General features: G+C 43.9%; 3 protein-coding genes across 4 annotated transcripts in view; all 3 read right to left on the bottom strand.

Moving 5' to 3' along the window:
* The window catches only part of ass1 (argininosuccinate synthase 1), a 29,797-nt gene extending 18,286 nt beyond the window's left edge, over positions 1-11,511 (bottom strand). Inside the window, exons 1-8 of one of the 2 annotated variants that reach the window (XM_084486666.1) lie at positions 11,345-11,511; positions 8,954-9,059; positions 8,214-8,282; positions 6,912-7,100; positions 4,243-4,299; positions 4,045-4,119; positions 3,590-3,660; positions 3,446-3,476 (exon numbers count right to left, since the gene is read on the bottom strand). In XM_084486666.1, the coding sequence (XP_084342792.1) occupies positions 3,446-3,476; positions 3,590-3,660; positions 4,045-4,119; positions 4,243-4,299; positions 6,912-7,100; positions 8,214-8,282; positions 8,954-9,055 (594 nt within the window). In that variant the 5' untranslated portion in view covers positions 9,056-9,059; positions 11,345-11,511. Of the gene's footprint in view, positions 1-3,445; positions 3,477-3,589; positions 3,661-4,044; positions 4,120-4,242; positions 4,300-6,911; positions 7,101-8,213; positions 8,283-8,953; positions 9,060-9,543; positions 9,637-11,344 lie in introns of those variants that run through there. The other variant, XM_084486665.1, reaches the window with a different exon arrangement.
* A 2,755-nt stretch (positions 11,512-14,266) lies between these two features.
* LOC311367964 (butyrophilin subfamily 3 member A2-like) lies at positions 14,267-16,146 on the bottom strand (the record flags this gene model as incomplete). The annotated part of the gene is made up of 3 exons (XM_084486831.1): positions 14,267-14,376; positions 14,516-14,788; positions 15,783-16,146. 3 exons carry the CDS (start codon positions 16,144-16,146, stop codon positions 14,267-14,269), a joined length of 747 nt encoding a protein of 248 aa, XP_084342957.1.
* Positions 16,147-24,085: 7,939 nt separating this feature from the next.
* On the bottom strand, positions 24,086-25,682 carry LOC311367284 (ubiquitin carboxyl-terminal hydrolase 29-like; the record flags this gene model as incomplete). Its single annotated transcript, XM_084486099.1, has 4 exons — positions 24,086-24,165; positions 24,280-24,415; positions 24,530-24,602; positions 25,635-25,682. 4 exons carry the CDS (start codon positions 25,680-25,682, stop codon positions 24,108-24,110), a joined length of 315 nt encoding a protein of 104 aa, XP_084342225.1. The 3' UTR covers positions 24,086-24,107.
* Between the last annotated feature and the right edge of the window lie 2,260 nt (positions 25,683-27,942).

Below are 27,942 nucleotides of genomic sequence, written 5' to 3'. Positions count from 1 at the left end.
GCTAGTGAACTAGTGGCTAGTGAACTAGTGAACTAGTGGCTAGTGAACTAGTGAACTAGTGGCTAGTGAACTAGTGGCTAGTGAGCTAGTGAACTAGTGGCTAGTGAGCTAGTGAACTAGTGGCTAGTGAACTAGTGAGCTAGTGGCTAGTGAACTAGTGAACTAGTGGCTAGTGAACTAGTGGCTAGTGAACTAGTGGCTAGTGAACTAGTGAACTAGTGGCTAGTGAACTAGTGGCTAGTGAGCTAGTGGCTAGTGAACTAGTGGCTAGTGAACTAGTGAGCTAGTGGCTAGTGAACTAGTGAACTAGTGGCTAGTGAACTAGTGGCTAGTGAGCTAGTGGCTAGTGAACTAGTGGCTAGTGAACTAGTGGCTAGTGAACTAGTGAACTAGTGGCTAGTGAACTAGTGGCTAGTGAACTAGTGAGCTAGTGAACTAGTGGCTAGTGAACTAGTGAACTAGTGGCTAGTGAACTAGTGGCTAGTGAGCTAGTGGCTAGTGAACTAGTGAACTAGTGGCTAGTGAACTAGTGGCTAGTGAACTAGTGCTGGTGAACTAGTGGCTAGTGAGCTAGTGGCTAGTGAACTAGTGGCTAGTGAGCTAGTGGCTAGTGAACTAGTGGCTAGTGAGCTAGTGGCTAGTGAACTAGTGGCTAGTGAGCTAGTGAACTAGTGGCTAGTGAACTAGTGAACTAGTGGCTAGTGAACTAGTGGCTAGTGAGCTAGTGGCTAGTGAGCTAGTGGACTAGTGGCTAGTGAACTAGTGGCTAGTGAGCTAGTGGCTAGTGAACTAGTGGCTAGTGAGCTAGTGGCTAGTGAACTAGTGAACTAGTGGCTAGTGAGCTAGTGGCTAGTGAACTAGTGGCTAGTGAACTAGTGAACTAGTGGCCAGTGAACTAGTGAACTAGTGGCTAGTGAGCTAGTGGCTAGTGAACTAGTGGCTAGTGAGCTAGTGAACTAGTGAACTAGTGGCTAGTGAACTAGTGGCTAGTGAACTAGTGAACTAGTGGCTAGTGAACTAGTGAGCTAGTGGCTAGTGAACTAGTGAACTAGTGGCTAGTGAACTAGTGGCTAGTGAACTAGTGAACTAGTGGCTAGTGAACTAGTGGCTAGTGAGCTAGTGAACTAGTGGCTAGTGAACTAGTGAACTAGTGGCTAGTGAACTAGTGAACTAGTGGCTAGTGAGCTAGTGAACTAGTGAACTAGTGGCTAGTGAACTAGTGAACTAGTGGCTAGTGAACTAGTGGCTAGTGAGCTAGTGAACTAGTGGCTAGTGAACTAGTGGCTGGTGAACTAGTGAACTAGTGGCTGGTGAACTAGTGGCTAGTGAGCTAGTGGCTAGTGAACTAGTGGCTAGTGAGCTAGTGGCTAGTGAGCTAGTGAACTAGTGGCTAGTGAACTAGTGGCTAGTGAGCTAGTGGCTAGTGAACTAGTGGCTAGTGAGCTAGTGAACTAGTGGCTAGTGAACTAGTGGCTAGTGAACTAGTGGCTAGTGAGCTAGTGGCTAGTGAACTAGTGAACTAGTGGCTAGTGAGCTAGTGGCTAGTGAACTAGTGGCTAGTGAACTAGTGAACTAGTGGCTAGTGAACTAGTGAACTAGTGGCTAGTGAGCTAGTGGCTAGTGAACTAGTGGCTAGTGAGCTAGTGAACTAGTGAACTAGTGGCTAGTGAACTAGTGGCTAGTGAACTAGTGAACTAGTGAACTAGTGGCTAGTGAACTAGTGAGCTAGTGGCTAGTGAACTAGTGAACTAATGGCTAGTGAACTAGTGGCTAGTGAACTAGTGAACTAGTGGCTAGTGAACTAGTGGCTAGTGAGCTAGTGGCTAGTGAACTAGTGAACTAGTGGCTAGTGAACTAGTGAACTAGTGGCTAGTGAGCTAGTGAACTAGTGAACTAGTGAACTAGTGGCTAGTGAACTAGTGAACTAGTGGCTAGTGAACTAGTGAACTAGTGGCTAGTGAACTAGTGAACTAGTGAACTAGTGGCTAGTGAACTAGTGGCTAGTGAGCTAGTGAACTAGTGGCTAGTGAACTAGTGAACTAGTGAACTAGTGGCTAGTGAGCTAGTGAACTAGTGGCCAGTGAACTAGTGAACTAGTGGCTAGTGAACTAGTGGCTAGTGAACTAGTGAACTAGTGGCTAGTGAACTAGTGAGCTAGTGGCTAGTGAACTAGTGAACTAGTGGCTAGTGAACTAGTGGCTAGTGAACTAGTGAACTAGTGGCTAGTGAACTAGTGGCTAGTGAGCTAGTGAACTAGTGGCTAGTGAACTAGTGAACTAGTGGCTAGTGAACTAGTGAACTAGTGGCTAGTGAGCTAGTGAACTAGTGAACTAGTGGCTAGTGAACTAGTGAACTAGTGGCTAGTGAACTAGTGGCTAGTGAGCTAGTGAACTAGTGGCTAGTGAACTAGTGGCTGGTGAACTAGTGAACTAGTGGCTGGTGAACTAGTGGCTAGTGAGCTAGTGGCTAGTGAACTAGTGGCTAGTGAGCTAGTGGCTAGTGAGCTAGTGAACTAGTGGCTAGTGAACTAGTGGCTAGTGAGCTAGTGGCTAGTGAACTAGTGGCTAGTGAGCTAGTGAACTAGTGGCTAGTGAACTAGTGGCTAGTGAGCTAGTGGCTAGTGAACTAGTGAACTAGTGGCTAGTGAGCTAGTGGCTAGTGAACTAGTGGCTAGTGAACTAGTGAACTAGTGGCTAGTGAACTAGTGAACTAGTGGCTAGTGAGCTAGTGGCTAGTGAACTAGTGGCTAGTGAGCTAGTGAACTAGTGAACTAGTGGCTAGTGAACTAGTGGCTAGTGAACTAGTGAACTAGTGAACTAGTGGCTAGTGAACTAGTGAGCTAGTGGCTAGTGAACTAGTGAACTAATGGCTAGTGAACTAGTGGCTAGTGAACTAGTGAACTAGTGGCTAGTGAACTAGTGGCTAGTGAGCTAGTGGCTAGTGAACTAGTGAACTAGTGGCTAGTGAACTAGTGAACTAGTGGCTAGTGAGCTAGTGAACTAGTGAACTAGTGAACTAGTGGCTAGTGAACTAGTGAACTAGTGGCTAGTGAACTAGTGAACTAGTGGCTAGTGAACTAGTGAACTAGTGAACTAGTGGCTAGTGAACTAGTGGCTAGTGAGCTAGTGAACTAGTGGCTAGTGAACTAGTGAACTAGTGAACTAGTGGCTAGTGAGCTAGTGAACTAGTGGCTAGTGAACTAGTGAACTAGTGGCTAGTGAACTAGTGGCTAGTGAGCTAGTGGCTAGTGAACTAGTTGCTCGGCCCCCTGAATCTCTGCGTTGTGGAGAAGCGCTCCACCGAGCTGCCGCCCAGCGAGGCTCCAGGCAGCAGCTCCCCCGGGCAGGACGGGGTCGGGTGAACGGTTGTCGGGAAACTCAAAAGGATAGACACACGGATACGCCTCTTATTATAGTGAGGACTCTTAAGCAGAACAGCCTCTTACCTTGGGATTCTCCAGGATGCCAGACTCGTAGCTGTTTCAAAACAAAGGTTGGAGACCGACAACGTGAACATCTTATGACACGGATTGGGTTTGGGTAAGGATCTGATGTTAGGACAGAGCTGGCTGTATCTGACCCTCTCCCACCTTATGTGCATGAGGTTGGCGTCCATGCTCCACGGCGCTTTAGGGGTCACTGGCACTGGGATGTTATGCTCCTAGACGGTCAACACAAACAACAACACAAACCACGACATGAGATCCAATCCAGAGTCATTGTGAGTGAGACTCAGGACAGAAAAAAACGATCCCTCTTGAAACCTCTGCATTTGTAAACCACAGTAAACAGCACTTGTACTTCTTTGTCAAAGGTGTTTTATGTTTCCAAAATTTCATCAGTGAAAAATCCTTTGGTTCACTATTTCTAAGAAGCAGTGGATATTTGTTTGTCGCAGGATCGGCATGAGGTAAGACCCGTGCAGGGCAAGGCTGAAGTAGCAGATTCTACCTAAGAGTGAGCGGCGCCCTCTGCTGGATGAAACGGGACAGTGCGCCGCGATGAGCCATACGGGGACCATTCGGTACCAACCAAATAAAGTTACCTTGGCATATTCCATCAAGTCCTTTCTTCCACGGAACCGGTTAAAGAACTCTGGGATTCTCCAAGGTGAAATGATCTAGGTACAGAGAACAATATTGGTGTTTTAGCAAGATGAGTGTACAACAACAACAACAACAACAACATGTTATAACATTTTGATCAAGTATCAGCAATAACACCATGAAATAGAGATCCATACCTTCACTTCCGGGAAAAGGGCGTAGCATGTGAGCTCAAAGCGGACCTGGTCATTACCCTGAAAAAGATGTAGATCAATTAATTAATTGAACGATCGCAATGATGATCAATTATCACTTCATTTTCAATCAATAATTTACATAGCTATGTTCTGTGCCCCTTTTATTACCATGTTTTGATAACAGATGGCATTAGGCCTACGGCTAATTGCAGATCCAATCTCAAACAGTAGTAAACTTAGAAAGTAGCAAACTTGATTAGTTGGTATTGGTCTCCCCCTAGAGGCGAAACAATATTACAGCATTATGAGATGCAGCTGTGTCGTACGTCCGATGGTATGTTTGAATCAGGTGAGCAGGACAACGTTTAATTTGAGTATTCTGTTAATGGTTAATTCACTAATATTTGAGGTCGACCCACAAAGCACCTGTTGCACTCCTACCATTGAAGGCAAAGGAATTTCGGTAATCTCTTTAGTTTCAGGTCCAACCAGGTTCTGGAAAGGTTTTCCCTGCTTAAAGTGAACTCAAGTGAATTCACTTCAGGCAGTGAATCCAAAATCTGTTTTATTAGTTTGAACAAGTCTTCTATGATCTTAGACATAGTAAGCTATTTTGTCAATGTTAGTTAAATAGCAGCATAGCACAAAGGAGACGTTTGACAGCTCTTCCTGCTTGAGAGATCTTCCTTCTAGAGAGCTGTTCTGCTAGTGTTTTGATCTGCTGGAGAGCTCTTTGAGGGCTGTTCTGCTAGAGATCTCTTCCTGCTAGAGTGCTCTGTTGGTAGAGTGACGTAATATAAAGAGTTACAGTACCTGTAGGGAGAAAGTTATTGTGGATGAATTGGTCAACACAGGACTTTTAGACTTAGGGCGTATTCACACCTTGTTTGGTTCGAACCAAACCAAAAAGAATGGCTGGAGTGGACCTTTAGGGCTGGTGTGAATACAACCCATCCAACTCTGGAGCGGACCTTTAGGGCTGGTGTGAATACAACCCATCCAACTCTGGTTCAGACTAAACAGTCGGACCGAGACGTAACAGGCTCCCGCTCAGCCGTGCACATTATGGGAAGTATTGTTTAATTTGCAGTAACGCCAAGATTAGCAGCACATTGTTGGACCGTCGGGTGAAAATTAATCGTGGCTCAACTTGGAGTAAAGAGGAGACGGAACGTCTGTTGGATATTTGAACAGACGCCCACATAAAAAGTAGGGATGCACGATAACTTTTTTTTTTAACCAATACCAATAACCGATAACTTTCAGCTCCTAAAGGCCGATACCGATATCAATAACCGATAACACACACACATATACATATATATGATCATGACATTGTTGCTCAGACATCAGTAGAATCAACGGGGGGTTTAGGGGGGCGAGCTTGCAAGGGGCGGGATATGACATAGGGTCCACGACGGCCCCTGTCACTCAGGTGTGTTTTGGTCTGACCGCAGCAACGGAGGCAGAATGGGCAGAACTCATCGTGATCATCTTAAATGTTGCTGCGATGCATCATCATCATATGCATCATAATAATAAGTGTTACGAGAGTTAGCGCATGTGTATGCGCGAGAATGGCAGAGTGTGTGTGTGTGTGTGTGTGTGTGTGTGTGTGTGTGTGTGTGTGTGTGTGTGTGTGTGTGTGTACGAGTGAGGAGAGCAAGCAGTAGCGTGTGTCAGTTTAGTGAAGTAATGAACGAGTCTGGTTGTCTCTGTGCCAACGTGTACTGTAAAGTTAGTGAAACTAAGAATAAAGTACACAGCCTTTCAATAATTGGCAGCTGCTTCATTCCGACCACATTCCGACCTATAAGCAGACCCACTGCCGGTCAAAGGGAAAGGTGTTACCCCCGAGAGAACATCGACGTCTTCCCTGTGCTCTCGACTACGGTCTGGGAGCCGACAGCAGGAAAGGTGTAACATAATAATAAAAATAAACGTTTTCTATATACGCGTGCAGCTGTTAACTCATGTATTGTAATTGATTGTATGATGTGTACTTTTAGGGTTACGATAAGACCTTTAATTTAGCGTTAGTGGGAGCGGGGCACTGAAATTATATAGGCTATGTTATCGGGGCTATTCGTCATGATATCGGACTTATCGGAATGACGTAATAATTTCTATTATCGGCCCGAAAATTATCGTGCACCCCTAATAAATAGTATGCTGGAAAACACACAAAGCTGATGCATTTAACACATTCAGCACCAGGGTGAGGGAGGAGAGAGAGTAAACATTGTGTTTTGGTCCGGACCAACGAGGGTGAACTAAAGGACTGGTGTGAATATGCCCTGAGTTAACTTATTATATTATTTGTTACAGTCACAGTTCTGTTCAGGTTTAGGCAACACAACTACTTGGTTAAGTTCAATAGCACTTCCTGCCAGAAAAAGCTTATCTTATCTTTGCCATCATACGCCAACCAGTTTGTGACCGATATCACATCTCCTAAATGGTGGAGAAATGTAGGGGGGGGCAGAAAGGGTCGGGCAGGTGCTAAGACCCTTAATAATGTGGCCGCACATTTCATAGACCAACCCTTGAACAATAAGAGGTCTATGTTGTTCATTGTTGTGTCAGGTGAGGTGGGAGTTTCAAGCTTCAACTTGAAATGCTACCCAACAGATCTGTGCTTGTCTGCCTGCAGGCCGGGCTGCGCCCACCTTCCCCGTGGCTCCGTGGGACACGTACTGCGCTCCCTCCCGCTGGGCGATCTGCACCTGGCGCCGGGCGATGCAGGGCCGCGCCACCGAGGTGCCCAACAGGTAGCGGTCCTCGTAGATGGCGTTGGCCTGGACCGACGGCCAGATGAACTCCTCCACAAACTCCCCCCGCAGGTCCTCGATGAAGACCTAGGGCAGAGGGGGGGCTGCTCTGACCATCAACGGGTCCATTCACTCGTTGCTTAGCAGCAGAGTCCAAAGAGACTTCCAGTGCCTTTTTGGTTTCGTTGGCTTTCAAGCGGGCAGGGGTTGAACTACGTTATAAACAACGTCATGAGCACCAGCACCTGAGGGCTATTCCATCAACCAAGCCAAAGGCAAAGCCAGGCTTATTACGCTTAGCCTCGCTACTTTCACTTAAGTAACCATGGCAATTTAACCGACCAAACCAACCTGGGCGGTAGCAGGCTAACTGCCAGGCTTACTTGAGCGAAGTGCAAACAGCCTATATTTTCCCTAATGGTCAAAGGTTAAATTATGCATATAAAATAATTAAATTAATTGCTATATTTTGTTATCTTGGATATTTTCCACAATATTCTAGTGCAATCGGGAACAGGCAGTTGGGTGAGTACTAGTAATACTACTTACACATTCAACATATATCAAACATATCAAACTCAACTTGGCTGTTTGATCGGTTTTCTTGCACTGTTTTTATGCACTGTTTAAGCACTCCCTAATATTGTAATATTGTATTGTAAATATTGGCTTGTATAGTATTCTTCTTGTATATTACTTCCCTGCATATATATTTTTTCACATTTATACTTGTTTTGAACTCTTATTCATTTTGTAACATGTTGTTTGCTGCCGCTGGGATTAATAAAGCTACCTATCTATCTATCTATCTATCTATCTATCTATCTACTTATAAACAACGTCATAAACAACATCATAAACAACGTCCAAAATGGGGCGTTATAAACACTATCTGAACCAGCATTGGTCACACAGAGTTGGACATTGCCTGATTGAAATATCTTCAAGCAACATTAACACTATACCACTGACATTGTGGGAATTGTTATGTTTCGGGAAAAGTGTTTTGATTCTCAGGACTTCATCTTCATCAGAAGAATCATACCTCTAGGGTGTGTTATGGAAAAATCCACATGTTGCGACCTTTTTATGAACTTAGGCTTTTTTTTCCCCTATTCCGTGTTCTATGTTCTATGTTCTATGTTCAGGGCTCACTCAGCTAGGGAGGAGAGTGGTGTATGCAGGTAGTTCTTCACCCACTTTCTTGGCACCCAGCTTCTCTGCCTTCAGGCGGGCCTCGTCAAAGTCTTCATCTTGTCCAATATTGGCCTGAAAGGACATATGAATAACAAAACCATGTAACAGACTCTGGAGTATTGACCTTTCATGGCAGTAGGCTTTAAGATGGATTAAGCCGATTTAAGATTGATTAAGCAAAGAACTGTAATTGTCATGTATATAAAGTATGAAATGACACATAGTATTTTGGACCTTAGTAACCCCAGAGCAGATAGTCATTATGCTCTCAAACAGCATGATTGTAACATGCACACAACATACATACAGGTGATAGGTCTCAGTGGCTCTGCTGGTTGGTTCAGACACGTTGCTAATCATTTCCTACTCCACTCCTGACACCAACAATGTCAAATCCCTCCTCCCCCCCCCCCCCCCCCCCCCCCACACACACACACACACACGGTCACACACAGCTGTTCCCATGAATAAAGAGTTTGAAAACAATATCTGTCCACAATCTGCAATGCTTTGCTGTTCTGAAAGCCCAAGGGCAAAGCGTTAATCCAGCTAGCTTTGCACTGGCATTATGGAGATAAATCCTATGGTTTGTGTGTGTGAGTGTCTTTTTGTGTCAAAAGAAAATGTGACAATGGAAAACACGCGAACACAAACACCTGTTGTAGGCTGTATGCTGTAGGCCTACATTCACGCAAACGATTGCACAGCCACACAAATGGTTACACAACTGGTCCCAACCTTACCAAGTAGGCAATAACGTCGTAGCCCTGCTCCTTGAGCCACACAAGAATACAGGAGGTGTCCAATCCACCGCTGTACGCCAGAACCACGGTGCCCTTCGACATGATGCTGAGTGTTATGGAAAAATTGAAGAATGAATAGAAAATGAATATAATTATGTACTCAAATGTAATTGTATGATGATGCAACAATATCAAATTGCATGCTTAATCAAGTCCAAAGATGCGATCGGGATGTGAGGGAGTCATAGTGGTGACGAAATGGCGTTTGCATCAGCCATCAACAGCATGATATATGGAGCAACAGCAGGAACTATAAGGAGCGACAGCGTGATATGTAGCGACAGACCGCTATAGGGAGCAACAGCACGATACAGAGAGCAACAGCACGATATAGGGTGGACGCTGTTATAGGACCACGGATGTAGACAGGTTTCTTTAAAGTTAATGTCTGTTAATGTGGCCGCAACAGATCACTCGAATGAATCAGTGCATATTCCTGTTAAATATTCCTGCATATTCTCTGAATCAGAAATAGTCCACGTTGAAAGAGAAAATACGAAACGAAGTGGTACTTAATCAATTCTACTTACAAATAGCAAAATGATGCGGCGTAAAGGGAAATATTCTCTAGGGCTTGATGGTGGAAGTCGGGGCCTCTTTGACTCAATAAAGTGAAGACTACAGAGAAAGCGACCAGTTGTGGTTTACGACACAGCGTGGTCGAGCCGAGCTCAACTATGATTGGTCGATCGTATAGAGCGTCACTACATTCTGCGTAGCCGACGTTTGTCAATAAACAATGATGTACTAACAACAGTAATAACAGTACTAACAACAGTAATAACAGTACTAACAACAGTAATAACAGTACTAACAACTGTAATATTAGTACTAACAACAGCAATAGTAGTAGGCCTACTTACAACGGTAATAATAGTAGCCTACTAACAACAGTAGGCCTATGTACTGTTTTCCGTTAGTTTGTAAGTATCCGTGCCTTAATGTTTGCTATTAATGTATTCTCAGTTCGTGGCACATGCTCAATATATATAGCCTAGGCCTATATATATAATTTTTTTTACTTCAGATTGAACATTTGCAAAGCAGGAGACCCATCCACATCAACTCCTAGCAGGAGACCTCTAAAGCCTGTTCAAGTCCTCCACCGTAGCACCAATGACTTACCATCAGATAAGGAATACTAATTATAGTAATAATATCACTTCTCAACCGTTAGTAGAACATGACAGAAATTGAATCACAGGTCCTAGATGAAAGGTGACGTTAAACTGTATTATTTCAAGATTCAAGATTCAAGATTCAAGAAGCTTTATTTATCCCGAGGGAAATTGCTGTGCAACAGTTGCGATATAAAGTGGAGAAGTAATACAATAAAATAAAAAGTAACAAAATACAACAAAGTGCAAGCACAATAGGATAAAAAGCACAGTAGCATAAAGACTAACATAAAATAAAGTACAACAGCAACTAAATGCAACAATGCCACAAAAATGAGATGAGTTTACGTAGGTAGGCTATATATATAATATACAACAATACGCAAGTTCGCTGCATACGTTGAAATAAAATAAGTAGGAACTAAATATAGTGATCAATTGTTTAAAGTGATAAAGTGACAAGATGTATCGGCATAGTACACACAAAAAAAGTGATGAAGTGATATGATAGTAAAAATGATAAAGTGACAAAGTGACATAGACACAGTGTCTCCGCTGTCCCTCCTGCGGCCGGAGGCAGATGTGTTGAACAGTCTGATGGCCACAGCCTGTGACGGACTGGGATTAAAAAACGGCCCTAGCATTTTCACCCACCAGCGGCCCACACGGGGGCGCACGTGTGGGCCCCCCCCTCTACACAGATATAACTTCACACGCACGGAAATAACACGCACTTTTGTAGCCTCATTGGTGATTAACTCTAACTATAATATGCATAAAGACTGCACCAAAAACATGGATATATCAATGCACAACTCCAAAAAAAAAAAAAATAGCCTAGAATAGATCTTCAGAGCAGCCACTCCATAATACAAACGTGTCTTAATTAACGTCATGCAGTTAACAAGGTGCGAAGGAGCTTGCTCTTCTCCGCAACCCTGTCTATCACGTCATCAGCATCCAAGTTCATTAGGACCTCTTTCTCTGTCACCATCAGCATAAAGGCCTCCAAATTATCCTGTGACAATCGTGTCCTTAGGCGATTCTTGATTAATTTAAGAGTGGGAAAAACTCCGTTCGCATGCCACTTGAGTAGGCTACATGGGCATGGCCAACCATATATTGTTGTACTAGGCACAGGTGAAGAGGTTTAACTGCTGGAGAGGGAAATTGCAACAGATTACACAATGCAGGTAGCACATTCCTTGCTCACCAGGACAGGTTTATTTCTGTAGCCTATCTTCCTCTATCTCCGCGGCATCATCAAATTCCGACGCTCTGACGTCTCTCTGTGTTCTCGTTTAGAGGAGACTTTCATTGTCAGCCAACAGTAATCTCATTCTCTCCTTCTGTCGCTGAATTCCTCGATTCATAGTTTAACCTCAGCAGACTCTCTTCCAACAACCCCCTAACACGCAGACGCTGTCTGATTCGGTTTTGAAATTCCCAGAAGTCATTGCTTCATATAACTTTTGTAAACCACCGCGGTAAAGTGAGCCGCTGTTTGCGAGTAAGCGGTAAAGTGAGCCGCTGTTTGATTTTCGTTGCGCCCGAACTAGAGTAACTACGGTAAGCATGGTCCTTGAGCAAAGTGAAGGTCCTGAAAGATACATAAAGCCTACATGTTTTTACTGGAGAAATGTGGAGAAAAATCACCTCAAAGATGAGTCAAGTTATATTAGTTGTATTTTATATATTATATTATGTATTATTAGTTATATTTCACTGCCATAATGTAGAGAAAAATCAGATTCCATTTACAGTATGCTGACCTTTGACCGTACGTCACAATATTTTTAAATATATTTTTTTAATTATGTAAATGGAGTTGAGTCATTATGGGTGGTTTTAATGCGTTTTTTCTCCACATTGCTACAGTAAAATGTCACCAACATGATATCAGAAGTAGAGTAAGACATCAGGAACAATATGCAAAAGAAATGAGGATCACATGTATGAAGGAATTGATGTGACGTACGGTCAAAGGTCAGCATACTGTAAATGGAGTTGAGTCATTATGGGTGGTTTTAAAGTGGTTTTTCTCCACATTGCTACAGTAAAATGTCACCAAAATGATATCAGAAGTAGAGAAAGACACCAGGAATAATATGCAAAAGAAATGAGGATCACATGTATGAAGGAATTGATGTGACGTAAGGTCAAAGTTCAGCATATTGTACTGTAAATGGAGTTGTCATTATGGGTGGTTTTAAAGTGATTTTCCTCCACATTGCTACAGTAAAATGTCACCAAAATCATATCAGAAGTAGAGTAAGACACCAGGAACAATATGCAAAAGAAATGAGGATCACATGTATGAAGGAATTGATGTGACATAAGGTCAAAGGTCAGCATATTGTAAATGGAGTTGAGTCATTATGGGTGTTTTTTTCTCCACATTGCTACGTTGCGGCGTAAGGTCAAAGGTCAGCATAAGACAGAATCTTCCACAGGTAGGGTTAAAAATGTATACAGCTTTAAAACTTTATTGAAGGTGATACCAAAGCAACACACATACAAACACATACACTACTATCTCTCTCTATTGCCTTCCTTAGAGGTTGAAGGCTTACAATGTCACCCAACTGGTCGACTTCATTTGCACCAGACTGGAGGCCTACTACATCAGGCGACTCCTTGATGTAGCAAACGGAAGGACTGTGAACAGTGTGAGTCCTGACAGAATAGTTAAGGTATGTGTTCTTTGTGCAACTCCACTACCAGTAAGTTTGGAACCCAGAAGCATTAGTGAGGGGTTTTGTAATGCAACGAAGGGATCCTATTTAGGGGTGTAGTAGATCTGGTTGTCCAATTAGAATTTAGTATTTCAGAGAGCCTTGTAAACAACTCATTTTGGGATTTACAAAAATGCCTTGTTTTATTATAATTAGCAACATCTATTTTTTCTTTTTCCTTTTTCTTCTCGATGAATCAATCTACACTGTTCCCAGTGAACAAGGGGGTGTTTATCTGGTGAACATCTCCATGGGCATGTGCACCTCCCCAGCTGGCAGCAAGGGGGCGCTCTGCAAACACCAGCATTCTGTAATGCAGGCCTTCAAGCTGCAGGGAGGCCAGAATTTCTATAAGATGGCCACAGGTATTAGCTTGCTTGTTCTGAAAGGTCATTAGCTTGTCTGTTGCAGCTTGCTTGTAGAGGGGCAACTGTAGCTCAGTTGGTAGGTTGTTCAGTACCTGAAGGGTCGGCAGTTCAAAAAAAGTTTTGCTATTCTCCCCCATACAAGTGAAGGTTCCACTCTTTGTGACGTCGGACTACCTTTTCCGAGGTCTATTGTTGCCAGCGGCTCGGTTTGTGTGGACGTCGTCACCTCTGACTTGGCAGCGGTTGGCTGGTTGACATTTATTGTAAAACACCACAGTGTGTGTGTGGATGTTGAAGTTCTGTCGAAGCAGCAATGTAAATAATGTCCGCGTCCGAGTGATGGTTATGCTTCCTGACACGGCAAACCTTTTAGGGATTGGAATTGGCAAAAATGTAACAATCCGAGTAGTATTGTGATTTTTGGGCCACGATTCCATAGAGGAAAAATAAGACTGATCAACTTATCTTCTACACATTAACTTGAGTGCAAAAACTTTGTCGTTGAACATTCAGGACACAGGACCATAGTAAGAGACCTCTCACATGAAGGCTGAGCACATAGCTTAAAATGATTTAAATAAAATCGAGTAACATAAAGCGGACATAATAGAGTATATAAACCTGGGAATAATAACATATATAATAACATAATAAAAATAACAAATAAGATTAACTTAGAGCTTCAATAAAATTGAGAAAAATAAATAAAAATGTGTACTGCTAGAGTCCAGTCCTGTTGGCTGCAAGGTCAACAACCAAAATGTTAAATTCATTTGGGAATATTGGCACATTTGTTCAGAAAAAAATAGTTGGTCAACATGCTATCAGAGTAAACTAAATATATATTTATAAAATGGGTGGCTTAAATCAAGCAATCTGATTGGTTCCTAACTGTTGTATAATGAGCTTATACAAACAGCTCCCCCCACCACTAGCACCTATAGTATGTGTGGTGGAACGGTATTAAAAAGATATTATAAAGTTGGCGTAGGTCATAACCGGGGGGATAACACAACCCCCTCTTTCCCTCTTTCAAATGTAATGTATAAATGTATAAATGTATATAAAACCTATAATGAATACCACAACCACAGCAATAAAAATTATGAGCCGATGGTTGATGGTCGATGACTGCTGATTGCCTGAACAAAAGGAGAGAAGAGAAGAACGTTATTCTACGCGTGATTATTACCACATAAACATGTTGGTGTGCTTGACAATCCTACAGATACGGCTGCTCTTGCCCTCATGGCCCAAGATGGCTGAGTTGATAACACTCACCAAAATATTGTCTCCTAACTCGAGCAGGGTTGACGTCTCCCTGCAAGGCCAGACAGGTGTAGTTCCCTGGCTTGGTCACTCTCAGGTCCAGACGCAGATTGTAGCGGCCACTACTGTCTGTTGAGTTTGTTGTTTGTCCTGCAGGGATCTCCGCTCCGTCCTGGTTCTGCAAAACCAGACCCGTGGGCTGGGGGTGGCCTCCTGTAGATACACACGATAGCCTGGCCCCGCCTGAGTCCTCTTCAATAGTCAGCCTCAACTGAGGACCAACAACTGTAGGCAGGATGAGGGAACTCAGTCACGATAGAACCATGTGTGCGGATTAGAGCCGCTGCTCCTCTGCTTAGAAAGGAGTCAGTTGAGGTGGTTCGGGCATCTGGTAAGGATGCCCACTGGACGCCTCCCTTGGGAGGTGTTCCAGGCACGACCAGTGGGGAGGAGACCCCGGGGAAGACCCAGGACTAGGTGGAGAGATTATATCTCAACACTGGCCTGGGAACGCCTCGGGATCCCCCCGTCAGAGCTGGTCAATGTGGCCCGGGAAAGGGAAGTCTGGGGCCCCCTGCTGGAGCTGCTGCCCCCGCGACCCGACCCCGGATAAGCAGACGACGATGAGGATGTGTGGCCTTGCCCAACAATTGCTAGGCCTGGTGGTCCTACACCTCCACCCTACCAATAGACCCCGGCCCTAGACCCTACCCCTGGAGAGGAATATTGATGAACTGCTCTGATTGCAGTTGGTTCTTAGGTCAACAATGTTTTGTCTTCCTAGACTCAATACCTCATTGAAATTAGTGCTGTCAATAATTTCTACACTAGTTTTTAGTTTTATAGTGTGGTCCAATGTTTAGCCGTTGAAACGGTAAAAAAGCTTAAAGAAAGGCAAAAATAGAAAGACAAATGGAAATCATAGTGGTTACAAAATAAAGTGTGAATGAGGTGATTCGTATGTAATTCATTTATTAGCAAGGTCGCAGGTGAATAAGTTGGGAGAGATATGAAGGATTTAATTGTTTTGACTCAGTTTGTGTATCGAGTTTCAGTTTTTTTGACTTAAAAAGGTAGGCTATAATCTGCAACATCAAAACACGACTAGACCTGTTATATATTTTGTTGAGTTGTGTTCTTTCCAACAATGTTTTAACAGAAATCTACATACGCACTCTAATAGATCAAGGTCCGTTTCAGCCTTTGTTTTTTACGGAGTACCCTTAACTTAAAAAGTAGGTAGGCCTACGGTAGGGCTGGGAGCGAATGACTTACGTACCCACGTTCAGCTGGATAAAACTCGTCCGTTCCCCGGGCAGGACGGTACACTTGTATTTTCCGCTGTCCTTCTCGGTCACATTGGACAAGATGACTGAGGCATTTCCAGCATGCAGCCCCCCTGGGGCCAGGCTCACCCTTCCCTTGAACTGGAGGTCTTGTCCCTCGAGGCCGTTTGTATAATCTCTGCCAATACCATCGTAGAAGAAGACCTCCTGGCTCTCTTTTTTCCAGTCAAACGCTCGAGATTTTAGGTTCCCAGAACCCAGGTGACACGGTAGAGTGACATTATCTCCTTCTCTGGCGAAGATAGTAGTGATGTTTTCACCCCTTGGTTTAGTCCCATGGGTAACATCTGGAAACATCAAAATTCAGTTTTAGTTTCTAAAGCCGGAGATAAAATTAAAACCCAACAAATTACCATACAAATATTTCTTTCTTGCTAAACTGCTACAAAAAAAGACAAAACCTTGCAAGAGGAAACAAGCATTTTACACAGTACAGACAGAGTGTAATGGCTTTTTATTTTTTAATAGGGTTTTTCCTGTATAGAGGATTTATGGTATGGTATATTCCTTGGCAATTCAAATCATCTCCGAACAGTGTAATAACGGCGTTTAAAATAACGGCGTTAGGTAACGCTGTTATTTTTTCAGTAATTGGGTAATCTAACTAATTACTAATTCTCCGTCGTTACAACGCCGTTACCGTTACTGACAGTTAAATGCGGTGCGTTACTATGAATTGATTGAATAAATTGCATAATCCGAACGCACCCCTGGCTCCACACAAATGGAGCGAGTGTTTTTACACACAAGCCAGGCCCCACACACACACACGATGAAGCAGTAGAAATGGCGAGTCCGGAGCAAACTGATGAAAAGTTGGCATTTTCAAGGTGGAGATATAAGCACTAATTCAAATTCATTGAGGTCAAAGGCAAGAACATGCATGTAAAGTGAACATTATGTCCAGGAGCAAAGACGTGTCGACATCCGTTGTAAGCAACTCTAATTTAATGAAGCATCTCACAACGACACACGCATCTACAAAGCTACTTTTTCTTTTTTACAGTAACGCAAATAATTACTTTCCCTGGTAACTAGTTTTATTAGAGTAATTCAGTTACTAACTCTGTCCGTTCCCAACACTCAAGTGCGTTTACATGACGCTCAAGAAAGTCGACTTATTGGCTTAGTCCAACTATGACTGGATTACTAAGATGCATGTATACACCTTAGTCGAGCTATACTCGAATCTAATTGGGTTACTCATAGTTGAATTAAGACCCCTAGATAATGCGATTCAGTCGAGCTAAGCGTGCATGTACGGAGTCGAATTGGATTATGCGTTGAATTGCGTTCTGCGCATGCTCGAGATCTTTTCCCGGGGCCATGAGCCGGAAGTAGAGTAGAGACGATAGTCGTGTTGTTGTTGTCGCCGTCGGAAAACGAGAAACGGCAATTTATTTAAAAAGGTGGCGCAGAAGATGGAGGAAGCCGGTGAATGTAGTTACCCCCGTATAAGAATTGTGTCCCAGCCGCGGGAGCGTGCATGGCATGCATTCATTAAAGGTGGAAGCACACAGACACTATGCTTCGATTTCACCCAAGGCTGAATTAAAAGTACATGTTTTTCTAAATGTGGGTCATCAACAAGGTTGTAAAGTAGTAACTTCAGGCACATCTGTCAAAATAAATGTTTTTTTCTCCCGACGTGTTTACGATCTTTATTCTTTCATTGCGCCGTGGCGGGGAATGCCGTATACGGACAGGCAGCGGAGGGGCTGCTCCGGCGGGAGAAAGATGTTTTCAGTAGACAGCTGTCAACTCACTTTGGGTCGGCGATTTATTTTAAAAGCTGGAGCAGAAGATGGAGGAAGCCGGTGTCGTGCCAATAGTTACCCCCTAAGGAGTGTATCATCATCAATGTGCATTCAGTACACACTACGCTTCGATTTAACCCAATGCTGAATTAAAAGTAGGCCTACATGTTTTTCTAAATGTTTCTCATCAACAAGGTTGTAAAATAACTACGATCTTGCGCCGATCATTGCGCCGCGGCCGAACTGAAGATATTATGAATCTTAGACTATAATTTCTCCGACGCTCCATTGTTCCTCTCGGTCGTATGTGGAATCCTCCACCGGCAGAGCAGCCGGAGGAGTCTGCATACGACCGAGAGGTCGGAACAATGGAGTGTCAGAGAAATGATATGGACCCGAAGTGAACTGACAGCTGTCTGCTGAAAACATAAATGCCACCTGAGTTTGTTGTTGCTGGTGACGTAAAGAGGTCAACCGGTGGCTCTACTACCACTAGTTGAAATGGGCACAGCGCCACCTATCGTACCGGGGAATGACACGCTTCAGCTAATGAATCGATTTACTCACCGCCATGTATACGCAGACAATTGCAGTTGTCCAATTGAGGAGCATAGTCGAGCTATGGCTTTAATCTAATTAAGCTGTGCATGTAAACATACTGACTGTCTCCGAATGCGTTTAAAGGAACACTCCACCCATTTGCATTAAGCTTTGCATTGTTAGAAACCCAGTCATACTTTTGAATGGTCTTGCAACACTCATTTTCCCCTGAGACGGGAGCAATCCGTATTTACCTCTTTCACTTCATTCTGCAATGACGCAAAAATCGTCGTCATTGCAGGAGGAAGTGTATGAGGGGGGGGGGATTTCTATTAAAACTACAAGCACTAGTTCCCACCCTTTCAAACCCGGCCATAGGGGGTGGGACCTAATGCGCTAACACACCTATCACAGATCAGTGCCAGTACGTTAGGCTTCACCTGCAGAAAACATGGCCACTACAACAGTGGGAGTGGCCTGCGGAGCTGAGCATTGCAATGCATTATGGGGATTGTTGTCTGCAATCCACAATCCCTAAAAAGTAATTTTCTGCCTTATCTCTGTCAAAAAAGCACCAAATTAAAAATTGATGCCACTAATCGACTACATATATGATCCACTTTCAATACATATTCATGTCTCCACCGGTGGAATGCTCCTTTAATAGAAATGTATTCAACAACTGTTAAACAAGCACAACAAAAATCTAAATACAAAGTCGAGACAGATAGAGCTATAGTTTATTTTTTACTCACCTGCTGCAATCACAACCAATGAAAGAATAACCCACAGGCAAATACTTCGATTAGAAGTATACATTTTCAACTGACTGTGCAGATTATTTCGTCCTACAGTAGCGCTCGACTGGCTTTGGAAAGCATTGTGGGGAGCAGCACGGGAGAGATGAGACCGGAGTCCAGGTTTGAGCAAATTCCGCGTCCCATACACCGCACGACAACAGAAGCACTTTTTTTTCCAACACCAGCGTGAACTTGACCAACACACACAACACTCTCACTAACGGTCGCGATCACACTACACATCACACAACAATGTAACGCGCCACACAAATAATTAATTAATAAACACCCCCGCCCCCACAACAACCGACCACAAGGTAGCCCAGGGGCCCCCGACAAGCCCCAAACCCCTAAATGAGCCCAAAGTACCATAATCCCTTACGGCACAACCCGGAACCGGCGTGCACGACTTAAAGAGTAGGCGCCGTGGGTGCCCTGCTGTTCCCGGTGGCGTACTGGGCTAAAGCGCCTACCTAATAGGCACAGTCCTAAACGCACTGACTCAGGATCGAATCCGGCCTGGGTCATTTACTGCATGTCCTGTCTTTCACACCTTCCTCTCTATCTCTCTCCATAAATAAAAGCAGACAAAATGCTTATATGTCTATGGGAAAGTGGCTGTGAGGAAGTGGCTTTGAGGAGAGAAAGATTCACTATAAGTGATTATTCAATTGTCTGCAGTCAACATTTTAAGCAGGCTGATTTTGATAGGACGGGTCAGATTGTCCGACTACATGATGGTGTTATTCCATCCCTCTTCAGCTTCCAGGTTCACCTCCAAAAAGTACATGTAAATATTCTATTATCAAACAAACTTATCCTTTTATATATTGTATTATGTATTATGCGGAATGTTTCTTCATTTCAGTTGGTAAAGGGCAGGGCTACGTCTACCTCCAGAGGAGCTGAAGAAAGCCTGTCCGTGGTCTCTAAGGATTCCCCAGAAATGGCAACCTCACACCCACAACCTCAGCTTAATGATGTGAGTATTTCTACTTTAAACATCATATCATAATGTTCCTGGACATATTAAAATCTCACTTGTTTTGCTGCCACTCATATTAAACATACTCACAAATAACTGGCTTTGACAGGTGATGACTATAAGAAAAAATGTGGATGTGGGCCATAAACTAGTGGTGTCAAAGTGATGTTTGTGAAGTGAAACATTACTCAAACCACTTTCATCCCTCTTTCTTTCTACTAGGACCATGTCTAGTACTCAAACCATGTTGGTCCCTCTTTCTACTAGGATCATAGCTATGCCTTTCCTGCTTCTCCTACCGCTCTTAAGGCCAAAGTCAACGAACATTTGACAAGTACACACATGAGTACACACAGGACTGCAGAGAGGTTGCACTCACACTCCATCTACATGGTCCAAAGGCATACAAATACCTCAGAGAGACTCAACATTTTCCCCTCCCACATCCACAAACATTACAAAGGTAGGTAGGCTTAATGTTGTCCGATTGAATTTTTGGAAAATACTGATGCCAACACGTTATAGCTTCTTCTCAACATTTCGGCCCTTGTGTCTGACCATAGTTATCTCCCCACTCGGTTTGGTGGACTGGTGGAAAATGCTCTGGTCTACATAGCAGGATTTGTAGTCAGGCAGATTCTACGAAAGCTGTCCTGTGCTGTGTGCCGTTGGAGCTTGGTCAGAGATGCTGTGCCATCTTCATTTGACAAGAACTTCCACCTTCTGACCCTGAAAAATCTAACCTTCACTGTGCCTAGTGATGGAATCACTAGGCACAGTGAAGGTTAGATTTTATTATCTTGGTTTTTTTAATCTGTTAGTCTTTGAATATTAAAGTTGCTTTTTTCTTATTTTCTCTGTTCTGTAAAGTGTATTTGAGCACTGTGTAAAGCACTATATAAATATAATGTATTATTATTATTGTTATTATTATTATAAGGTGCTGAGAGCTGCAGAGAGGGTGATCCGCCAAGCTTCGACAATGCAAGCTCAAGCTCCTAAGGTGTCAACAGTCCTACACATTGTCCGAGGGGAGATTGGTACAGAGGATGTATTTCTGCTTGAGGACCACATTGAGGAGACAGTTTGCCATCGACAACCACCATTCTGACTTGTTATCATTGGTTGTGTCTGTGTTTCATAAGATAAGGCTGCACCACATTGCCAAACTCGCCTCTCTTGAACTTCAGAAAGGAAGCACAAGAAAGAAGCTGTGAACACTGGTTTTCAGCGGCCCTCACAACCCCCCCCCCCCTCCTTCCCGTGAGGATGGACACTATCGTTCTCTGCAAACCTATGTTGGCATAGGTTATCCTACCTACCTACCTACCATAGGCATTGTAACATACACCCCAGGTGGCTCTAAACACCATGTTCTATTCTCTACACCTAACTAACCTATTCATTTATCATTTATACAAACCTTACCTGTAACTGACCCTAGGCAGATGGGTCAGGCCCTTGAGTCGTGGATCTGCTCGAGGTTTCTTCCTATATGTATCTCCAATTCAACACTCTGTAAAGCGCCATGAGACGTGGAATGTTTTGGCGCTCTATAAATAAAATTGAATTGAATTGAATGTTAACGTGTGTATAATTCCCAATTTTTATTGATGTATTTGCACTTTTAAACTTGCTGAATTCTACAAGGCAAATAAATTAAGTTAAAACTTAGTTCCCCGGCCCCATTCGTCTTTGTAAGGAAATGTTCTATTTTGTCTTTATTGTTTTGTCAGAATGCACCAGAATGCTTCATTTGTGAAAATCACAAAAAAAATCTTCTGGGGGAGGATGACCCCCCTACAGGGGTTTGGTTTACAAACGTTCAGCCCCACCGAAAACTAAATTCACCAGCTGCCACTGATTATGATGCATTCTCATTTTAGGCAAAGTATAAGACAATACTTTCTTAACAGTATAATTGTAACCATGAATAAGTCGTTCAAGTAACAATATTCAAATAATAACATTGTTGGGTAAGACAGAATTTGGTTTTATTCTGAATCCAGTGAAACAGATTGGTGGTTTTAGCTGATATAAAAACTTTCAGGTGTTTATATATGTTTATGTTTAAGTATTTGGCACTTGACGCTTTTATCCAAAGCGACATATACATAAAAAATACATATAAAACAATCACTGTAAACATTATAATCATTTAAGGGAAGAATATAAATTGTAAATGTAACAAAATATCAATACAAAGTGTCAAGACAGAATAAACTCTGCGGCTGCAGAAACAGAGATACAGTCTATAGGTCCCTAAGATATATAGATATCTAATGTATTCGTACATTGTTTATGTAGGATATACGTACATATATATATAAGTATATATAACCTAATCATATTGTTTCTTCAACTTAAAAATAGCTGACCGTTTTTTTTCCCCTTCTCTGGGATTATGTTCCCCATTTTGATCTTGGACGCCTGGTCACTTATAGCATATAAGAATATTCTTATATGCTATAAGAATATTATATGCTATATTCCCCCCCCCCTACGATGACTGTGGTTGTTGTGTGTTGGTCCGATATCACGGTGCGCTCCAGGCGACCCGTAACTCGTGTTTCCACAACCTTCGACCCTGCAGCGGCAGTCAAACCCGTAACTCTCCACCGTCAACTCGAACCAGATCCATCTACTGCCACTCACAGCTTCTGACGGCCCACACAACAACACGGCGGCCTCTGCTGGTCGGCTACTATCTATAAAGTCAAATCAATCGGTTGGTAGGACATGTTTTCAACGTCCATGCGGCCTTTTCATGGGAGAGACATTTTAAGTCCTGGTAACTAATCCGAGGAAATTATGTATTTTGATCTTTGATTGTTGTTTGGATGTTCCTCAAATCTACTGCTCAAACGATGCAGAGATGTGGTCGATGTAAACCTGTGTTGTGTGGTTGATGTGATTAAAGGGTGAGGCTGGAGACTGAAGAAACGGACCAAACACACGAGATGACAAGTAAACACATTTATTAATGACCTATGTTATTATGATTTACTCTGGTGATTATTATTATTAATTATATTATTGAAATTATATTAGTATTACTATCATGAACATTTTAATTGTTATTATATTATTTATACATGAAACACATTAATTTAGAAAAATATAAACCAGAGCCAAATTATCATATATTAGTTCCACAGGTTATCTTATTTTTAGTTACATTATATACAGTGCTATTATATTATTATATATATATACAGTTTATATATTATTCACAGTTATCATATTATACATAATATGATCCTCAGTATTATTATACATTATAATAATGTGATCCTCAATATTATTATTAGTATACATAATGTGATCCTCAATATTATTATTATTATTATTAATATACATACATACATAATAATAATTAGGGATCGGCATGATTAATCGATAATTGATGGTTAAGAATTTTGTAGATCATGTGATATTTTTATCAGTCAAAAGGAGGTTGTGTTGCGGTTATTATTTGAATAAGAATAAAGATATTGTCTTTTTGAATTGTTTCCAAACATTTAAGAGCACCAAAGGTTCATTGTTCGGCTTTTACGAGTACCGCTTAGGCCTACATTTGTTATTATTTAGTAGTTGTTCCCTTAAATTGGTTTGTATGATTAACGATTCAATCAATAATTGATGGTTAATTTTATCGATGATTGATCAAGAAAATATCTTAAGATGCCCATCCCTGATAATAATAATGTTATTATTATTATACATAGTAATAATGTGCTCCTCATTATTATTATTATTATACAAAATAATAATGTGATCCTCATTATGATCAGCCTTAGCGTCCACAGAGGGGGACTGAGGGCCCCTAGAGGGGGCTGTAGAGGGGGGCTGAGGGCCCCTAGAGGGGGCTGTAGAGGGGGGCTGAGGGCCCCTAGAGGGGGCCGTAGAGGGGGGCTGAGGGCCCCTAGAGGGGGCCGTAGAGGGGGGCTGAGGGCCCCTAGAGGGGTCCATAGAGGGGGGCTGAGGGCCCCTAGAGGGGGCCGTAGAGGGGGGCTGAGGGCCCCTAGAGGGGGCTGTAGAGAGGGGCTGAGGGCCCCTAGAGGGGGCCGTAGAGGGGGGCTGAGGGCCCCTAGAGGGGGCCGTAGAGGGGGGCCGCAGGGCGTGGCCCCTAGAGGGGGCTGTAGAGGCTCCACCAATCAGACGCTCTCCTGGGCCTCACAGGTCTCCGTCCCTCTGGGCTCCAGACGGCTCCTGGTCTCCCTCTCCTGCTCCGCTGGTGGAATAAGACAATAAGGAGTCAGTCTTTCAGTAAGTTCAGTGAGTAAAACACACTTTGAGTTTAAAAAGTTGCATTGGCTGTTGTAGAGAGTAACGTTTAAAGTATCACCTGAGGACGTAAAACAAAATGTAGGCAGTCTTCTCTCTGGTCCTCAGGACCAGCGACTCCGCAGGCGTCACGCAGGCGTCGTTGAGGGTGAACCATCCGGCGCCGTCCTCTGCAGCGACGTCACTGATGTAGTGACCTGGGGGACACAAGACATCCATTACCTCACTGTCTCCCAGCGCGGGACGGGTCTAGTGTCTAACGCATGTGCCAGGTACAGATGTACATTCTTCACTATGAAAGCTTCAGTTACCGGTGTCGATGCTCTCCCCGAGGTGAGAGACCATCCCTGACAGACGGTAGGCGCTCTGGTTGCTGTGGTCCTTCTGTAGAGAAACAGGATTCATTTGTCAGAGAACCTAACACTTACCCTACTCTACCTAAACACATGATGAAACAGAGGGCATTTTTACACTGCCAAGCAGGTACGGTCGCTGCTTGGCAGATGTTACAATTTCCCTGTCTTGCCTGTGTGAAACCGAAGGGGTGTATTCCCCCTTGGTCAAGGAGCCGGCTTCCTGGGTTTATTGGAGCAGGCGGGACTACGCACGGAGACCTCTTTCCAATAATTGGCATACTCCCAATGTTTCTTTTTCTTTTGTTATTCAAGCCACTCGCATGCAAGAATGAGAAGAATACATCGAGTGTAGGCTACAAACGCTATTAACTATTTACTAGTGCAAAAACGCCAACACATTCTCTATTTTGCTGACCACATGTTTGTTATCCTGACGAAAGCCTGGTAAGGAAAGTTCCTTTGCTTCTTTCGTAGATCGTACCATCTTTCTCAGTCTTCGTTAATTGCGACCACCTTCCCTCCCATGATGGTCAGCAGCTCGCCGATTTCACCGTCTCTCCAGGTAGAACTACTCATGTTGATTTCGCTGCGTTGTCTCTGTTGTAGAGACAACGCAGCAACACCTCTACCCAGGTCCTGCCCCTGGTACCGCAATGTCGTCTAATTGCATTTACATGAAACTGGAACCCCCAATATGTGTAGGGTTCCAGAGGTGACATTGGGGTGTGAAATCAAGACTGTATATTACCTCGGTCACTGTCAACTCGCAGACCATGCCGGGAAAAGGTTTCAATTAGGACAGGCATATTTGGCAGTGTAAAAACGCTTCAAGCTTCTCTGTTACATCCTCACTTGAATCTGTCCATGTTCTGTCCCACTTTGTACTACAGCTCTCCCTCTGCCCCCTCTCACCACATGCCCTTCCTGAAGATCTCTGTCCCTGTCTCCTGCACTGTCAAGATGATCCACTGCTGCTGAGAAACATACCAACAATCATGTTTTGTACACAACTGACAAACCCAAGCGGTGAGGCATGAGATCTCAATCTCTCTTTTCTTACCCGTGTTTGCACTTGGTTTGGCTCCAGGTGCGATGTCCCACTCTCCATCACTTGCTCTACAACACATTCCATTCATCATGATTAATTGGATATTGAGGATCATAAGTGAAACACTAAAATGATTTAGTGTTTAGTGTTTAAGGCTTTCCTCATCTCTTACCTCAATGGGTCCATCCCAGCTGCAGCACCCTGCTCTCCGACGAGGGAGGCCAGAGACAGCCACGGAGGAACGCTGACGGCATCCGTCACCTTCCTCAACCGCGCCCCGTCATGGTGGAAGCGCTTCACGTGGAGCAGTAACACTCTGTGGACACACACACACACACACGGTTCATCGTCAGATGGCTGCATGCACACACGCGCCCGCACGTATGAAAAAAGTTGCTTCAAGGCAACATGGGAGACAACAGACTCCGGTTCGTGGCTCACCTTGGCAGAGTGAGGAAATGCCGAACCACTGATGCCTGGCGTCCGGAGCACTGCCGGCAGATGCACTCCAACTCTGAAGGCTGAGGGAAAGTGCTGCGTGAGTATCAGTGGCCCAGCGTAATGGATAAGCGATTATTATTGGCTAAGGCAGAGTCATGTTTCATGGTAGCCAATCGGAGCCAGTGTTTTTACACACAAGCCAGGATACGAGTGCCACACGCACACGCACACACGAACACCAAACAGATTCGATGAAGCAGTAGCAAATGGCGAGTCCGGAGCAATCCGATGAAAAGTTGGTATTTTCAAGGTGGAGATATAAGCACTAATTCATTGAGGTCAAAGGCAAGAACATGCATGTAAAGTGTACATTATGTCCCGGAGCGAAGACTTTGTTGACGCATCTAATGAAGCATCTCACAACGACACACGCATCTATAAAGCTACTTCTTTTTTTTTACAGGCTCAGATTTTATTTTTAGGCTCCGATTTCCAGCCCTAAACACAACGGTGTACTGACTTTGAAGTAGAGTTGGAGGCCGGCTGTCAACGTCGGCTGGAGGTCCAGGGACAGGTGGTTCTGCTCCTCCTCCTGGAAGACCTCGTCTCCACAGCTTTAAGACGGGCAGAGATCAGAACATCTTAAACCGTTACAACACAGCAGACCACATCATGATGCCAAAAGTGGAGCAGTGATTGACTCTGATTTCCATCATTGAACGACGGAGGCACTATAGTGGTACTATGTGAGTCGAGCGTTACCTGAGGCAGGTGCGGACACACTGCAGTCTGAACTCAAAGTTCTGGACGGGGCAGATGTAGCTGGGTGACGTGGAGGTCTCCTGCAGGGTCTCACCTTCCATCTTCATCTTCATGAAGAGGAGGAGCAGGAACTCATGAGCATCCTGTCAGAAACCACAACTTCAGTTGACATGTGTTCACTTCTCAACCGCTGCATTAGCCAAGAGATAAGGAGTCATCGGCTGTACCTGCTCAGAGCAATGCTTGTACTCCTCGTTGAACTCAGCCAGACTGCTCTTGATGGACCACAGGAGACGGCGCTTGCCTTTGTAGGAGCCCTTACCCTGCTGGGATTTATAGAGCTCCCCCAAGGACCTGGAGAACAGCATACGAAGACCAAGGGCATTAAGTATACTTAATATTGTACAGTGGAGCATTCAATTTGACAGTAAATCGTCCAAGCTGTACTGTAGTGTGTGAGGGCTAAGGGTCTGGATCTCTTCTAGTGTGAGGGCTAAAGGTCTGGATCTCTTCTAGTGTGAGGGCTAAGGGTCTGGTTCTCTAGTGTGAGGGCTAAGGGTCTGGTTCTCTAGTGTGAGGGCTAAGGGTCTGGTTCTCTAGTGTGAGGGCTAAGGGTCTGGTCCTCTAGTGTGAGGGCTAAGGGTCTGGTTCTCTAGTGTGAGGGCTAAGGGTCTGGTTCTCTAGTGTGAGGGCTAAGGGTCTGGTTCTCTAGTGTGAGGGCTAAGGGTCTGGTTCTCTAGTGTGAGGGCTAAGGGTCTGGTTCTCCTCTAGTGTGAGGGTTAAGGGTCTGGTTCTCTAGTGTGAGGGCTAAGGGTCTGGTTCTCTAGTGTGAGGGCTAAGGGTCTGGTTCTCTAGTGTGAGGGTTAAGGGTCTGGTTCTCCTCTAGTGTGAGGGTTAAGGGTCTGGTTCTCTAGAGTGAGGGCTAAGGGTCTGGTTCTCTAGTGTGAGGGCTAAGGGTCTGGTTCTCTAGAGTGAGGGCTAAGGGTCTGGTCCTCTAGTGTGAGGGCTAAGGGTCTGGTTCTCTAGTGTGAGGGCTAAGGGTCTGGTCCTCTAGTGTGAGGGCTAAGGGTCTGGTTCTCTAGAGTGAGGGCTATGGGTCTGGTTCTCTAGTGTGAGG

This window comes from Micromesistius poutassou (assembly GCF_964030765.1).
Source record: "Micromesistius poutassou genome assembly, chromosome: 22".
Classification (NCBI taxonomy): Eukaryota; Metazoa; Chordata; class Actinopteri; order Gadiformes; family Gadidae; genus Micromesistius; species Micromesistius poutassou.
This window is presented reverse-complemented; position numbering and strand designations above follow the sequence as displayed.